The sequence below is a fragment of the Myotis daubentonii genome, chromosome 7 (assembly GCF_963259705.1).
Source record: "Myotis daubentonii chromosome 7, mMyoDau2.1, whole genome shotgun sequence".
NCBI classification, from domain to species: domain Eukaryota; kingdom Metazoa; phylum Chordata; class Mammalia; order Chiroptera; family Vespertilionidae; genus Myotis; species Myotis daubentonii.
This window is the reverse complement of record NC_081846.1, coordinates 48615406-48632404: the sequence shown is the minus strand read 5'-3', so window position 1 is coordinate 48632404 and position 16999 is coordinate 48615406. Positions and strand designations below refer to the sequence as shown.

General features: G+C 40.9%; 1 protein-coding gene across 5 annotated transcripts in view; it reads right to left on the bottom strand.

Moving 5' to 3' along the window:
* ABCB11 (ATP binding cassette subfamily B member 11) overlaps positions 1 to 15311 on the bottom strand; it is an 88142-nt gene extending 72831 nt beyond the window's left edge. Inside the window, exons 1-6 of one of the 5 annotated variants that reach the window (XM_059704204.1) lie at positions 15191 to 15311; positions 13500 to 13598; positions 9502 to 9604; positions 7963 to 7984; positions 4914 to 4965; positions 3863 to 4101 (exon numbers count right to left, since the gene is read on the bottom strand). In XM_059704204.1, the coding sequence (XP_059560187.1) occupies positions 3863 to 4101; positions 4914 to 4965; positions 7963 to 7984; positions 9502 to 9577 (389 nt within the window). In that variant the 5' untranslated portion in view covers positions 9578 to 9604; positions 13500 to 13598; positions 15191 to 15311. Of the gene's footprint in view, positions 1 to 3862; positions 4130 to 4381; positions 4394 to 4913; positions 4966 to 5135; positions 5198 to 7962; positions 7985 to 9501; positions 9605 to 13499; positions 13599 to 15190 lie in introns of those variants that run through there. The other 4 variants (XM_059704202.1, XM_059704199.1, XM_059704198.1 and 1 more) reach the window with 4 other exon arrangements.
* Between the last annotated feature and the right edge of the window lie 1688 nt (positions 15312 to 16999).

The following is a 16999-nucleotide window of genomic DNA, read 5'->3' as shown; positions in this document are numbered from 1 at the left end:
ACCACTTCTGCCTGCCAGCCTGATCACCCCTAACCACTCCCCTGCTGGCCTGATTGATGCCTAACTGCTCCCCTGCCGACCTAATTGCCCCCAACTGCCCTCCCTTGCTGGCCCAATCACTCCCAACTGCCCTGCCCTACAGGCCTGGTCACCCCAACTGCCCTCCTCTGCTGGCCTGATCTTGCCCCCAACACCCTCACCTGCTGGCCTGATGGCCCCCAACTGTCCTCCCCTGCCGGCCTGATCATCCCCAACTGCCCTCCCTTGCAGGCCTGGTCACCCCCAGCTGCCCTCCCCTGCAGGCCTGGTTGCACCCAATTGCCCTCCCCTCCAGGCCTGGTCACTCCCAACTGCCCTCCCCTGCTGGCCTGGTGCCCCCAAATGCCCTCCCCTGACGGCCTGATCTCAGCCCCAACTGCCCTCCCCTTCCAGCCTGATGGCTTCCAACTGCTCTCCCCTGCTAGCCTGGTTGCCCCCAACTGCCCTCCCCTGCTGGCCTGTTCGCCCCAACTGCCCTCCCCTGCTGGCCATCTTGTGGTGACCATCTTGTGGCAGCCATCTTGTGACGACATTGTGCGACGCCACCTAGGCTTTCATTATATAGGATATTATCTCATCTGCTGGCTGTTTATCTTCACAAAGATAACAAAATTAATAAACCTTCAGCTAGACTGACCAAGAAAAAAATAGAGATGATTCAAATAGCTAAAGAAATGAAAGAAAGACATTACTACTGGTCTTCCAGCAATAAAAAGAATTATAAGCAAATACTTTGAACAACTGTATGCCAACAAGTTACATAATTTAGATGAAAGGCAAAAAAAATCCTTAGAAAACACTAATTTGTACATGTTAAACAGGTGAATTATATGGTATCTGAATTGTATCTCAATAAAGCTGTTTTTAAGTGTGTGGTCTTAAAGTGTCTAAATTCAAGAGTGCTTAAATGCATAAGCTACATGTACATTTCTAAGAAAATAGACAGAAATCCAAGAGAAAATAGAGACTCAGATTTCTATATTAATGCATCCATATGTGGGGCAATTGAGGATAGTAACTTCCCAATGGCTTTGGTCATCAGCCTCCAAGAAGCCCCTAATGATTCTTGTCTTCTGGTATTCACACTGTTTTGTGGTGCCCTCTCAAATTGTACTAGGGTTGGTCTGTGTGACCAACAGAATATGGCAGAAATGACGGCATGTCACTTCCATGATTTCATTAGCTTTTCAGAATTTATTTGCTCAGAATAATCAAACAGTAAGGTGAAAAACTGAAAGAAGATAAAAGAAGGGAAGTCCAAATATCAAAATGCAGTTTACTTCTATCCAATTAAAGTGTAAAAACCAATAAGTTAATCAGGAGGCCTAATGTTCTGTAATGTTTTTCAGCGTTTTTCACTAAGAGCCATTTGAAAGGCTTTAGCCTATAAATTCCATCCAATAAATTACAATTGGTATGTGGAAACCAATATAATTGAAAGAGAAGAACTAGCTCCTACTATTAAACATGCATGCTTATGTTGATAAAATCATTGAGTTGCCTTGTATAGTCCAAGACTGATAGACCTATTATAATAGGTGGAGAAATTGGACTTTTAATGATACACTTTTTCAAGAAAGCAAGTTGCAAGGAGTTGGATAATTTGGGAGGCATATTAACTTAGAGGGAGGAAAATGTCCTCTCCCTTCTCCTCTGTCCCACCCAACTGCATTTTCTCAGTGATCTTACTACATGAAAGCTAAACAAACATAGTAATTCAGAGGTGTAACAGTATTAATGTCAATGGCCATAATAACTCACAATTAAAGTATTTAACTCATCAAAGGAGTTCCTAGTAAAGAAATGGCCCAAGAAAGGTGTGGTCTGCACAATATGAGTTATCATATGAATTTTTTTTACATGTTTGGTATCATGTGGACTCACCTAAAGCCAGTGAGCTTCTGAAAACCACTATTTGCTTTTCACTATTTGCTCACCTTGAAGTACATGACCCAGTAATAGTGAATAAAGCCCGAGTAATGGATAGACACAGTGAATTCCTTTCTAATGGACGTTGGTGATGCAGAATAAAGGTAGATTCATTATTTAATTCATCTAATAAATATTTATGAGCACTTGGTGTCATGGATATATCTCTAATTTTGATTTTTTTTTTTTTTTTTGTAAATCCTCACCCAAGGATATTTTTCCATTAAGTTTTAGAGAGAGTAGAAGGGGGAGAGACACAGAAAGAAATATCAATGTGAGAGAGACAGACCAATTGGTTGCCTCTCATACCGCCCTGACAGGGGTCAGGGATCAAGCCTGCAACCAAGGTATGTACCCTTGATGGAATTGAACCAGGGACCCTTCAGTTCAAGGTCCAACACTGTCCACTGAGCCAAATCAGCCAGGGCAATTTTGGCCCTTCTAATAGTTATCTCCAAATTTTAAAACATTATAAGATATACTTTTAGGAATTTTCTCTTGAAAAAATTTATCTTCATGATTATTAAGGACTTGGGTCTATTTACATTATAAAGAAGTCTTAATGCATTTTTTTCAAAAAGGGGAGTAATTAACTTTACATTTTGTAGTCATTTCATTCTGTAAAAAGCAGTTCACCTCTGTCCTCCAATGTAAATGAAAGACTTAAAAGATAGTCACTGGAAATAGTCACCCTTTCATACAAACTGTTCTGAGTCTTCTAAATTTAGAAAAAAACACACATATATATATATTAGAAAATATATTTCTAATGAGTAGGTTTAGTATTTTTCAAAGGGTACTTCTGCATACTGTATGTTATCCTATACTTTTCTATCAAGCACTAACTAGTTTTCAACTACGTATTTATTTGAATGGTCATTGATTTAATGATGGTTTCAGAGATAAGAACCATGACTCTTAAAATAACCACTGTATCCTTGATGCTTACACAAGTTTCTGGTTCATAGTTGGTGTTCAAAAATTTTTGGTTAAATAGGTGAATGAATAAAATGCTGTAAGAGTAGATAATGTGATTTAGAAGGGTTTTTCATAATCTGGAATCAAGCCTGTTAAAAGCTTTTTAAATGAAGGTAAAAAATATAAATTCACTTAGGAAAGCCAGTCCAAGTGTCTTCCTAGCGAGGTTGTGCCCTGCCTTTGGTTCTTAAACCTAAGCATGTGGGTTCACATATGCAAACGACCTTGTTCTGTCCCTGAGGCAGCGTGAGGCAGGCTGCAAAGTCCAAAACAGTGAGTCAACCTGTGTACTCTAACTCCACTGATTACCAGGCAGCTATTGGGATTATCACAAAGAAAACAGTAGTAGCACAGCCAGCTCTGGCTAATCCTGCATGGCTTTTTTCTGTTCATGACACCATACCACTCTTCCATACAAATTCAACTACTAACTGAGACCAGCAGCCCCTACTCCAAGGCCTCTGGCATAGTAATAAAATTCCCATTATACAGGAAAGGCTGGGGATCTAGTGGATCATTAGCCAAGGCCACAGAAGCTAAGGAATGGATGAGAGCTAGAAAAAAAGGAAAGGAAGTCTTGTATATAAGACATGATATAGGACTAAAGTAAAATCCATGGGTCATTTTCTTTTGGTATTAAGTATTGGTAGCCCCATCCTCAAACCTATACACTGAAAAGTGGTTAAATTTGGATGATGCATTTAATGGGCAATTTCCAAATATGTTTTTTGTTAGGATGTCAAAACCTGGTAAGATAGGAGAACCTCGGGGCACAGTAATTTGTAGAAATGTGGGTAAATTTATGTTTCTGTGTACTCTATATCAGATACCATTCCAGCTCAGTCAATATGTTCCCTTTACACATTTTGAATTACAGTTTAAGATGTGAACAAAAAAGTAAAAAATAGCAGCCTACCCACAAGGCATTCCATTTGTCACGTTCTGGTTGAGGGAGCTGTTGGTCCACACGATGGTGTTGTTTATACATGCTTTTCCAGGGATCTGGAGTTCTTGTAATTCAGTTTCGTAGTCAATAAAAACATCTGTCATGGTGCCAAAAATGAGTAGCACGCCTGGATGGGCTAGTCCATGGAGAAATGCACATAAACCTCCCACAAACATCAGCCAAATGTCAGTCGTTGAAGAAAATCGAAACTTGAAAAACAAAGGATTCAGAGATCATCTATGGGTGAAAAGCAGGAGAGGTAGGAGGACTATTTAATTTTAGTTACTAAATTCTGATAAATAGTATTCAACACCAAATTTTGTAGGATCATCACACTGAACAACAGAGTTCTCACTAATTACATAAAAATGAATGGTATAGCAGTTACCTAAAACATTAGACTCTTACATTGCCAGTCCATGTTATTTCTTTCCTGATCTCTGAATTCACTTTCTTTATCTCAAGAGCTGACTTTATTAGTCTTGTTACCAATTGAAAGAAGCCAACTTAGCTATTTGTCCACAACTTATGAGGGAAACAGTCACTGGCACGTATACCATTGCCATGTATATATACTACATAGGACATTCAGCAATAACATACATTGGCTCCTAGAACTGATAATGCCAACGAAGAGTACCTATTTGTGCCTAGAAATGCCTCCACCATGAATAATTTGGAGAAAATACTTACACTATTTCTAAAGTCTTCTCATACAAATAAATATGCACAATATGATTTCTGTGATGATTTTTCTTACTAAAATGATCATTATAAACTTAGTGATTATTTTCCAGGACACTTTTCTGATCTACTGAGATCAGAAGATTCGTGTGTTTAATCAGTAATACATTTCTAATTGCTAGTCAGCATGTTATCACATAGACAACGTTTATGACTGAAAAAGTAATCACTGTAGTTAAAAAACCTGCCAATATGACTAAAGATTTAACACTTCCTCCATGGTCTGAACGATTCATAGTTACAAAGCCTATGTCATAAGTCAGCACAGTCTTATTACCAATTGAAAGAAGCCAACTGGACTGCTGTCACCTTTCTTCTCATTTTGTAACCTGAAGAGAGAAAATAGGGATTTACAGACCATCCTTCCCAAATAATGAGAAATTCTCCCTAGGTGGTGATTCAATGAGTCATTTTTTAGCAAGAAAAAAAGCTCCCTCTGGTTGAGAAATTCTTGCCAAACCTGGTATCTTAAAAACAAGCTTTTATTCTTCAGATTTACCTCTTATAGAGATTTCAGTATAGCTATAGCTCATGTTCCGGAGAGATTCATTGATGTTTCTCGGAAGGCACTGAGAGAAAATAAAAAGTATTCCATACTCTCATTTATACTAATAAATAACTATTAGAGTTCAGCCTTAACCCTTGATCTATTTCTTTTTTTAAACATTTATTTATGTATTTATTTATTTTTATTGTTGACAGTATTACAGATGTTCCCCATCTCCCCCCCCCCCCGCCTCCTCTTTTTGCCCCACTCCACACAAGCCCCATCCCACCCCAGGCCTTCCCCACAATACTGTCTGTGTCCATGGGTTATGCATACATATATGCATATATCTTCTTTGGTTAATTTTTTCCCATTCCCTCCAACCCTCTTCCCACTGATATCTGTTATTCTGTTCCACTGGACCTATTTTGTTTGTCAGTTTATTTTGTTCATTAGGTTCCACATATAAGTGAGATAATGTGGTATGGACCTATTTCCTTGTGGTTGGATTACCTGATTTAAAACTTCCTTCTAGCACTTAAAACATTTTACAACTACATTAAATAGTGTTGATGTGATGAAAAGTTTCCCTTAAACTCCCATATTTCCCATTAAATTATATTTCCTTAGTATTTCTTATTCATTTTATTTCTCAGAAAGTTATACTTAACCCATCTTTGACCTTCTCACGCCAAGGAACTCTTCTTCAGCTGAGTCATTCATTCATGGATACGCCCTGGACCTTGCCTTCACCAGGAACTACTCTACTCCATCGCAAACTGGGACAGCCCAGGCATCTTGTTTCCTCGCTTCCTTCTCCCTTCCACAACTATTTGTTATCTCACATGAGACATGCAGTCCCTTAAACCCTCCATTTACTTATAATTAATTGCTAAACCTCATAAAGATTTTTCTTCTTCCCCATGCATTCCCAGGTCCCACTGCCTGCCAGCTGAACCACACTCTCAACATCATCCTCAATCATTTCCCCCAAAACCTTCCTTGGAAACTTCATCCCTCCATCCATCCAGCATGTTTGCCATCTTCTCCTGAAGCCAGGCTGCTGGGCTGGCTGGAGACAAGATCTCCACCATGTGAACTGATGCCAACATTTCATGCCATGCCTAGCATTTGGTTACCCTGAGTTTCCCTTCCAGCTCAGAGTAGAATCCCAAGTCCTTGGTGAAACATTCAAGGCCCTCCGTGGTCTCGCCAACTGGTTCTCTGACCTTGTCTCCTCTTATTGCATGCCAGGTCTTGTCAGCTGAGCCCTCTGGCCTCTTTACTGACCTTTGTCCACACCAAGTTTGTTTCCTCCTCTGGGCATTTGCACTTGCAATTTTCTCCCCCCAGAATGTGGTTTTATCTACTTGGTCAATTCTCTCTCCTTCTTCAGACCTTCCCTCATAAGTTACCTTCTCTCTCAATGGGGCCTTTTCTGGACAAAGTTGGTAAAATTTCAACTTTCCCCCACATCATTTCATAACTCCATTCCATGTTTACTTTTTCCTTTGTAGAAAGAAACTGATAGATTATCACTAGCTACCATGCTACATATTTTACTTACTTACGGTGTTTATGATATCTCCCTCACTAAGATGTAAGTTGAAAGCTCCTCAAGGGCAGAATTTTTTGCCCAATTTGTTCTTTTCTGTACCGCAGCACTAATTTTAATGCCTGACATCTAGTAGGCACTCAAAATTTGTGAAATGAATGAATGAGAATGGTCTCCAACCTTAGCTCATGTACTTTATCCCTCTAGAGATTGCTCCTGTTCCTCCCAGCAGCTTTATTAAACTTTCACTCTTATATTCTCATTCTACATTATTACATCTCCTCTAAAAACCAAAGAAGAAAAAAAGGGAAAGAAAGAGAGAAAAACCTATAGACACCAACAATAGAGTGGTGATTGCCAGAGGGATGAAGGAAGGAGAAGGAGGGCATAGGGGGGCATAAATGGTGATGGACAAAACTTTACTTGGGGTAGTGAACACATAGTATGGTATATACTAATAGATGTGTTATGGAATTGTGCACCTGAAACCTGTATAATTTTATTAACCAGGTCATCCCAATAAATTTAATTTTAAAAAGAGTAAACTGAAAAAAAATGTATAAATAAAAATAGAAAACAAAGAATTCATTCAAACTTCCTGGTCATTCTCTCATTGCTTTTCAGCACATTCACACCCATTTTCATCTCTTTCCCACCCAGTGTGATTCTTCTAGGCCCAGGCTAGTCCTACCACTCCTAGTCCAAGTAATGTTACCACACCCAACACCTCCCTCTGCCATGAATTACTTACTTAAAATTTCTTAAATACCTTCAACCTCTCCCTTCCTACCACCTCTATTTCAGAAACTTGCCTGGCACCTCCCAAATGTCTTCTAAATTAGACTCCATCTAATTTTACCTATCATGCCAACGTATAATTAACTAAAATTTATTTTATATGAGAATTTAAACTCTTAAACTAAAGAGGAATATGTAACAATTAAGTTTTAGGTATCTGCTATTTGCTTGTGGAAGAATTTGGGCTTGGGAACCTCCCCTGTACTCACAAAATCATACTTGTACACCTTTCCTACTGTTTAGGTTGGAAATTTTGTGCTTTTCCTGGATACACAGGGGAGATTTAGACCTAGTCTAGAAGGGATATTCCAAAAGGTTTTTGAAATCAAATTATAATAATGTTTTAAAAAGAAAAATAATGGATTATTTATACCATTTTATAGGAAGTGCAATGTACTTAAAAATATTTCCTTTGCTTTGTGCCTATCATAAGAATATTGTGAAGTTACTCTAGAAAAAAAATGCATTGTTGAAATAGTCACTTACCGTGAATCCTTCTCATTGTTATCTGTCAGAATAAAAACAATGCACAAGGCAGTTAATAAAGACTATATGCAACATAATCATTTATAATTTTACTCTAGAAAAGCACCATTCCTATAAATTATTTTTTACTCATGTAACATAGCAAAATGATTATTTGCTTTTTCTCCTTTTTTATTCTCTCTCTCTCTCTCTCTCTCTCAATATATATATATATATATATATATATATATATATATATATATATATCTCGAAAATGTTCTTTCAGGATTAGGACTGCAGGCTTGATTACATCTCTGCATGACTTTTCTTCAGGATATGAAATATTTGTATCTTCTGAATATCAACTAGAGACCAACATTTCTAAACTAGATGAAGAAAATAGGATTTTTTGAACTACCAAATAAAAAGATATTTATTTATTATTTGGTTCTTTAGAAACATCAGAATTTACCCACTTAGATTTACACCACAAATTACCCAGACTGTATAATGCTGTTGCCACCTGCATGCCAGTAGAAGCCGTGGGATTGAGCTGCACATTACTTTCCCAGCACAGGTCAGAGCAGATGGAGGGTAGGAAGCAAAAGGGTCTGAGTAGGGAAACCATAGGGAAAGGAACCCAAGGTGCTAACTAATGTCAACCATTACCATGGAGCAGCACATCCTGATCCTCCTGGCATGTTAATTTAATTTAATTTAATCAAGAGTTAACTGGAATTATATTATAGATAGAGATTAATATCTTAGGTTTGGGAATTAGACAGAACTGGGTTAGGATTATGAGTCATGTGATCTTTGCCAAGTTTTAAAAAGTATATTCAAGTCTTAGTTTCTTGTCCTATAAAGTCATAAGATTGGTTTAAAACAATAAGACTTGCCCGACCAGCGTGGCTCAGTGGTTGAGCATGCACCTATGAACCAGGAGGTCATGGTTTGATTTCTGGTCAGGGCATATGCCCAAGTTGTGGACTCAATCCCCAGGAGGGGGCATGCAGGAGGCAGCTGATCAATGATTCTCATCATTGATGTTTTTGTCTCTCTCTCTCTCCCTTCCTCTCTCTGAAATCAATAAAAACACATTTCTTAAAAAATGATAAAACAGTAAAACTTGCTTAGAATCATCTGTGCTCACTACATGCTAGGTACTAGCCCTTTCCCATTCTTCCAGCACAGTCTTGGTGCAGTTCCTCTTGGGAAGCAGTGTTCACTGAATAATTACTGCTATAATTAATTATAACAATACATGAATAGAGGTAATAATCATAGCCAATGCTGGAACAACCCTAATCTGCCTAGGAAACAGATATTAATAGATACTTCCTTCACCCATATTTTATGCATCTTCACCTTAACACTTTCAGACATTCCATTACATGGATTCTAGGGAGAACCACCCATTCATATGTGGGAAACATGTTCAGTGATAGCTCTAAATATTGTTGATGATTTGTCTCTGCCCCTTGAAACCTCACTAGTTTGCTCCTCTTTTGTTCTAAACTGTCACTGTACAACAGGCAGTGAGAGAAAAGGGCCACTTACATGATCCGTCTGACTCAAAACCATGATTCTCCTCTCCAAATTTCTTCACACTGCGAAGAATTACTGAGTCAGACATGGTAATTGCAATCTGCAGCCAGTAACCCTATAAAACAAAATAGAGGCATGATCTCTTTTTTAACCAAAGTATCAAATGTGCCTTCAGCAATTCTGTACATTAGGTTTCACATTAGGTTTGCTTACATTTTCCTTCTTTCTGAATGCAATGATTTTTGTGATCTCTATTTTCTATTAAAAAGTAATAGTCTCAGACAAAAATTTATGCATAGCATGGATTTCTATCCCCATAGCATCACCATGCCCTTCAGCCAAAACCACCAGGAATACACCTGTAGTAGAAGAATCTGGATTTATTACTTGTAGTGAGAAAGAACAGATTGTGGGGACTATGGGTGTCTCGGTAAGAGTGTTGTTAGGAATAACCAATTATAGGGCGTGAGCTTTAGTTAGATGATTTGGGAGAGAGTCCAATGAAGTGGGGGTTTGCTCCAGATTGGAAGCTGTCAGAACGCCAGAGTAATTTTATGGTTGGTTAAAGAAATGGCAGTCATTCATTTAGCAAGAGAGAGGGATGTTTGGTATTTTGTGGGTTTCACAGTGACCTTATTTTGTCCTGTTCTTAGGCAAAATTATGAAATGGGCGTGCTTTTTCTCATTTTATCTTCAGGCAAATGACCTTGCTTGAGGTTGATGGGATGGTTAATTTTATGTGTCAATTTAAGTGGACTAAGCGATACCTAATAGCTAATAAAACATTATTTCTGGGTGTGTCTGTGAGGGTGTTTCCAGAAGAGATTATCATTTGAATCTGTAGAAAATCTCCCTCAACAATGTAGATGGGCATCATTCATCCAATCCTTCGAGGGCTTGAACAGAACAAAAAAGAAGAGAAACTGAGGGTATAGAAACTGAATAGACATTTTTCCAAACCTACTTTTGACTTTATATATATACTAGAGGCCCAGTGCACGGATTCAAGCACCAGTAAAGTCCCTCAGCCTGGCCTCAGGAAATTGGGCCGAAACTGGCTCTCTGATATCCTCCAAGGGGTCCCAGATTGTGAGAGGGTGGTTCTCAGTTGATGCACCCCAGAATCAGGCTCCTTCCTCTCTGGTTCCAGGTGCATCACCTGAGAATGGCAGGCCAGGTACGGAATATCTGGGGCTATTCTTTCCTTTTCTTGTTTTCTTTTTCAGCATTCAGTGCATACTCTGAACTTTGAAAGTACACTGTTCCCTTTTGATATACCAAGGAGCCATCCTTCAAAAGATGTATACTCTCCATTGCAACAAGGCATGCATTGCATAATATTTGACTGTTGCTCAATAGAAATGGAGGCTAGATGCCTTATCTCTGGCCAGTTTAGAAATGGCAATGATGACTTTTGAAAGCCATTGTGCTGAAAGTGTTAATTGCTTGCATGCACCCACAAAGACAGTGGCAATTTTTGTGACACCAAGTTTGGGAAAATGCAATGAGGTAACAAAATTACTAGAAAGAATGAACAAGGCCTTGCTTGTGATATTTTCCAGAAAAGGCAATGTTTCCAAAATTAGATGTTACATGAATTGCTTCATCTATATATATAAAAAGCCAGCAACCGGAACGCCGGAACGACCGGAACAACCGGTCACTATGACGCCCACTGCAGCCAGTGAACTGGCATGATTGGGGGATGGGGCCGGTGGCCAACCTCCTGCGGCCCCTCCCCCAAACTGTCCCCACCCCTGATCGGCCTCTCCCACCCCAATTGAGGCCAGCCAAACACCCACGGCCCTTCCCCCTGGCCGGCCCTGGCCCCGATGGGCCTCCACCACCCTGATTGGTCTGCAGCCCCTCTCCCTGACTGGCCCGCCCCTGATTGGCCCCCTACCCCAATAGGGGGCAGGGCCAGCCAGCCAACCTCCTGCAGTCCCTCCCCCCACCTGGTCCCACCACAGATCAGCCCCCCACCCTGATCAGGGGCAGGGCTGGCTGGCCAACCTCCCATGGCCCCTCCCCCAGCTGCTGACCCCAATCAGCCCCCCCACCCCACCGCCCACAGCCCCTCCCCACAGCCCCTCCCCACAGCCTCCTTACTCCCAATCAGCCACCCCCCACCCAAATTGGGGACAGGGCCCACCGGCCAATCGCCCGTGGCCCCTCCCCCAAGCTGGCCCGTCCCTGATCGGCCCCGAATGGGGAGGGCCAACCACCCAACCTCCTGCTGTCTCCTCCTCCGGACAGGCCCAGCTCCGATCCACCTCATGACTCAGGCAGAGGGGGGCACATGAGGGCTTGGGGGCCCAGGTGCTGCCCAGGGCCCAGAGGTCAGCTGAGACCTACCCTTCCACCCAGATGCTCACGCTTCAATTGCCTGTCAGGCCTAGGGACCACACCAATGCACGAATTTTGTGCACCGGGCCTCTAATTTATAATAACAAAATTTTACTTTAATCAACACAAAAGAACTCAGTGTTGAAAAATATATAAGATACTATGCTCTTTCTTTTTCATTCTGAATTTTTATGTAGTCTCCTAAAAATCTCTGGGAACAAATTTCAGGGTCTTTCAGGAAAATGTATTTTTTAATAAATTTGAGAATATAGGAGTTAAAAGCAGGAAATCAAAATTTCTAAGCACTCATTGGCAGACTTTAGCCACCTAATCATGCAATCCCCCAAGAATTCTTAATTGTCCATGCCAACACCAGTGTTTCTCTTTGCTAAATGGCACGTACTCTATAACCTGTGTTCTTCGTGTGCTTCTGTTTAACTATCCAGGCTTGAAGTTTTTAATTTATTTGATAAAATGTGTAATCCTATCAGCACAGAAGCCCACACTGAAGGACAGTCTTCTGACCTTTACTGGTAGACATCAGGAGTTTTCTACCTTAGCGAGGCAAGTGGACGGGGTAACCTTGGAGGATGTGTCTGGTTGTTTCTTTGGGACCTGGTAATCCTTAACATTAAGGACTTGGGATCCTATCCCAAGGACAAGGGGAACTAATAAAGGCTTTCAGGCAAAAGAAGGGTTTGATCACATTTATATATCCTTTTAAAAAAAATCAAAACTCTGATAAGGCTTGAGACTTGGGAATCCACACTAGAGAGAGATAGAAGGGAACATGTTGGGAAGGTCAGAAATCCACCCAGATGAAGCAGCGGCTCCCCCTCATTTACTAAGGCCCAGAGTATATTACAGTTCAAATCACTCCCCAGCCTATGTGCCTGAGGTCACCAAAGGAAACGGGCTGTGTGATGTGACACAGCCAAGCCAATGGTGCCCAGGTTCTTGTCACTTTAGGGGATCGCTTCTTGACTCTGTCAGTGTTCAGGGTTTTGAATTTTTTTGGGGGGGGGGGGCGGGGGAGAGATTTGTTCTGCTTCCCATTCCATTTTCTCTCAAATACTATCTTTAGAACATGTTGGTCTTGCCTAGACTGGATTCAGGAGGAAGAGACTGAGGATTTTCCACATCCAGACCAACATGGTAAGGGGGAACCCTGACAGCTACTGAGGAGCTGAGGGACAGCTAGGGGAGAGGGTCAGCTCAGGCGTGGAGTGGCCCGCCCTGCCCCCAACATCACACGGTGAATACTCTCCTGACTCTTTTATGAAGTTGTTCCCTCTGTCCCCGAGCTCCACAAACTCTCCTTCCCTGAGCTGCTCGGAGAGAAAAACAGAACTGCTCCTGCTCCTCTTGAATTTAGAAGTCACTTTTCAAGCCACACATTTTGATTTTTCTAAAAAGCCCTTGCCCTAGCAGGTTTGGCTAAGTGGATAGAACAGTGGTCGGCAAACTGCGGCCCCTTGAGTGCGGCTCTTCCACAAAATACCCCGTGCGGGCGAGCGCGTACACTGCGATTGAAACTTTGTGGCCACACTCAAGGTGCCAAAAGCCGCATGTGGCTCGCGAGCCGCAGTTTGCCGACCACTGGGATAGAACGTCTGCCCAGGGACTGAAGGGCCACAGGTTCAATTCCAGTCACGGTCACGTACCTCCGTTCCAGGCTCGATCCCCGGACCCAGTCAGGCTTGTGCAGGAGGCAACTAATTGATGTGTTTCTCTAACATTGATGTTTCTCTATTTCTTCCACTCTAAAAATCAATAGAAAAATATCCTCTGGTGAGGATTAACGAAATAAATAAACAACTAGCCTTTAAAACATCTTTCACTGCTGCCATTGAGGAACGTAGGTAGGGCTCCTGTGTTACCATTAAACCTAGCAAAGGATTGATTTTTTTCCCCAAGGATCATTAAAGAGAGAAGAAGTATTAACTTATACTAAGAAGCAAGGAAAATGTTTTCTTGTAGGTTGTGAGATGATGGTGTGTATCAACAATGTGGGAGACACTGCCCCTTATAGCCCAGAGGGGACAGGAATACACAGGGACCCTCAAGGACACACAAAAGTCCTTCCTCCCCAGAGTCACAGCTGAGATGGAGGACTAAGGAATAGCTCCTGAAGAAAGTGGAATTTAACTGCGCAGTTACTCCCAGCTCTCCTTGGTCTCTCCATGCATAGTCCTTTCACCTTCACAGAGCAACATAGCACTCTAATACTTGATTCCTACAGTGGAACTTAGGCATTTTTTAGCAATTTCAGTGTCTTTTAAAACCAGAATGGGCAAATTTTTTTCCTAAATTACTTCCTAATTCACTCCCAGCATTCATCAGCAAATATTTGTCACCACTACTCTTAGTGGTGGGACTCAAATTGTTCAAGGGGCTTACAATCAAGTGGAGGAGGGGTATGTAAACAGTTAATCCTCAGCAGGGAGATGGAGGCTTCAGAGATCATTACAGAGTTACAGAGCCAGCCCAGGAGTAACTAAGTCTGGAGCTGAAGGGGACTTGTGGGGGTAGGTTGGCGGGTACCTGCACATAGAAAGAACCTCTATTAAAAAAGAGCTTACACATAAGTCAATACTTTAAAAGTTTAATAATAATCATGATTAGATCCAACTATTTAGAGACTAAGATACAATCATTTTTATGTGTCTCTAAAATGTCTAGAAAGCGAGTCCTCCCTCAGGACATTTAGAAATACCGCACTTAATTCCAGTCTTAAATGTGTATGATATTTTATCTATGCATTCAAATCATCAGCAACATGTAATTTCTACTAGTGAGGGAACCATAAAAACTAAAATTAGATTCTAGAAACCAACTTTTCCCCCTTTAGCCAGGTATCCCAGAGCTCATATTTTTCAGTATCTAAATTATTAAAAACTGGGAGAATGAGGAAAGGAGCATGGTGTTGGAGAAAAAAAAGGTAAGTCGGTATAGTTCTTTATTAAACCAGCACCAGCTTTCTGGGGTAAGGATTTGTGGCTATCAGTACAAACAGAATTATGCTTTCATAAAGCCAAGTTAAGAAACTTCATTGGCATTTTTCATTTTTGGTAGATTATTCAATCTATTCACCCATTTTTACAACACAGCCCCTCATACCACAGATTCTCAAGAGAATTGATTCATAAAATAGCATTGCTACAAATTAGGAGTCATCTGTATTGTATATAATATTACGAAATTATTCATTATTCTGCAAGTCATATTATTTATCACATGACAAGAGGTCACCCTTTAGTAAATAATAAACACAATGCCCCACACAGTGAGCTTTAGAAGAAATGAACTTGCAGAACATAGGCCTCAAATGCTGTAGAAATTATAAGTTGCTTACCTGTGAATGTGAACTTGAGGAAGCCAGAAGAAACAATGAACTCCACTGTGGAGAGTCAAAGGGTTTTTCCAACTTCGGTGTTCATTATAAAGCATTCAACAGAATTCAAACTTTTTCGAGAACATTATCTATTTGCTTAAGGGTCAATGCCCTGAAGGCCAGCCTAAGCACAGTTCAGTGACATCTGAGAAAAGGTTGAACACGCTCAAAGTAATAACCCCAAACACAGAGTGTGCTGGGGAAATGCTCGGAGGGGTCAACGGGCTGTGGAAAGTACTGATTTGCCTGGGAAAGAGAGGCGAGTTCTAACTCTTCTTTTCATAGAGCCTTATTTTTGAAAGGTTATTTAAAAACATAGTAAGGCAAAACAAAACAACAACAAAATCTTTAAACTTTCCCCCTCAGTTTAGAAAGATTATTCTTGGAAAATCCCTGGGTTGCAGGTCCCCAGATTTTCCAGGAGACAGGTAACCTAAAAGAACACCTAAAACAGCCTTTGCTCCGCTGACCCTTGCACCTTGCCTGAATAGTCAATAACCTCAAGCCCTGCTTCATCTACACATGCAGTCCTGTGTACCAGTAAGTAGATTCATGATTTTTTAAAGGTTCAAATGAACAGAAATGTAAGTCAAATAAACACATATAGCTTATCCAACGGTCTTGTGTTGCCCTTATCTGTTCCTGTTCTTTTTTTGTTAATCCTTACATTTTCTCAAAATGCTCTTATTTTTTTAATCTCTCTTCCTGCCTGAGTTAACCCTTGCCTAAGCATGTTTTATTATGGCCTTCTGCAATGAATAACAGCCAACAGTGGTCAAGCCCTTGTTGGGTGCCTGGCTCAGTTGAAGTTTTATTTGTACTACCTTATTTAGGAGTTTCAATAACCCTAGACCAGTGGCCGGCAAACTGCAGCTCACGAGCCACATGCGGCTCTTTGGCCCTTTGAGTGTGGCTCTTCCACAAAATACCGACTTCTGTGCATGGGCCACGAAGTTTCAATCGCACGGTATGTGCACGCCCGCACGTGGTATTTTGTGGAAGAGCCACACTCAAGGGGCCAAAGATCCGCATGTGACTCGCGAGCCACAGTTTGCTGACCACGGCCCTAGACATTCGATGCTATTATTGAGGAAACTGAAGCACAGAGAGGTTAAGTAATCCACCCAACGGCGTCTAATGAATAGGTCCAGAGCCTATGCTTAGGCCACCCTATGCTAACATTCCTCCGCCTGTGCTCTGAAATGCAGCCAGTGGGCCAGTGCTTCTGCTTGCAGAAAATCAGATCAATTTACACAATAAGGATACATTTTCTCAATTTAAAAGTTTTATTTAAAATTTAGCATGCAGACCAGCCGGTGTGGCTCAGTGGTTGAGCATCAACTATGAAGCAGAAGGTCATGGTTTGATTCCAAGTCGGGGCACATGTCCAGGTTCTGGGCTCGATCTCCAGTGAGGGGTGTTGTGGGAGGCAATTGACCAATGACTCTCTTTCATTGATATTTCTATTTCTCTCTCCCCTTCCTTTCCTCTCTGAAAAAAAAAAAAAGAAAAAAAAAATTTAGCATCCCACTACTATTTGTCCCTACTGGAATGTAGATATATGATAGTTCATCATTTAGCCCCAAATTCTTTATATTTATATTTCAAAAGCTCAAGATATCAAGGTCAGCAAAGCAAAGGAAGATTTCTTTATGTTCCCTATCTGACCTAGTTTGAACAGTCCTGGAATGGAATGACTTGTGAGGTGACATAAATGTAATAATATCCTATTTGACACCAATTAAGAACCAGAAAAAAGAACTTTGCTTT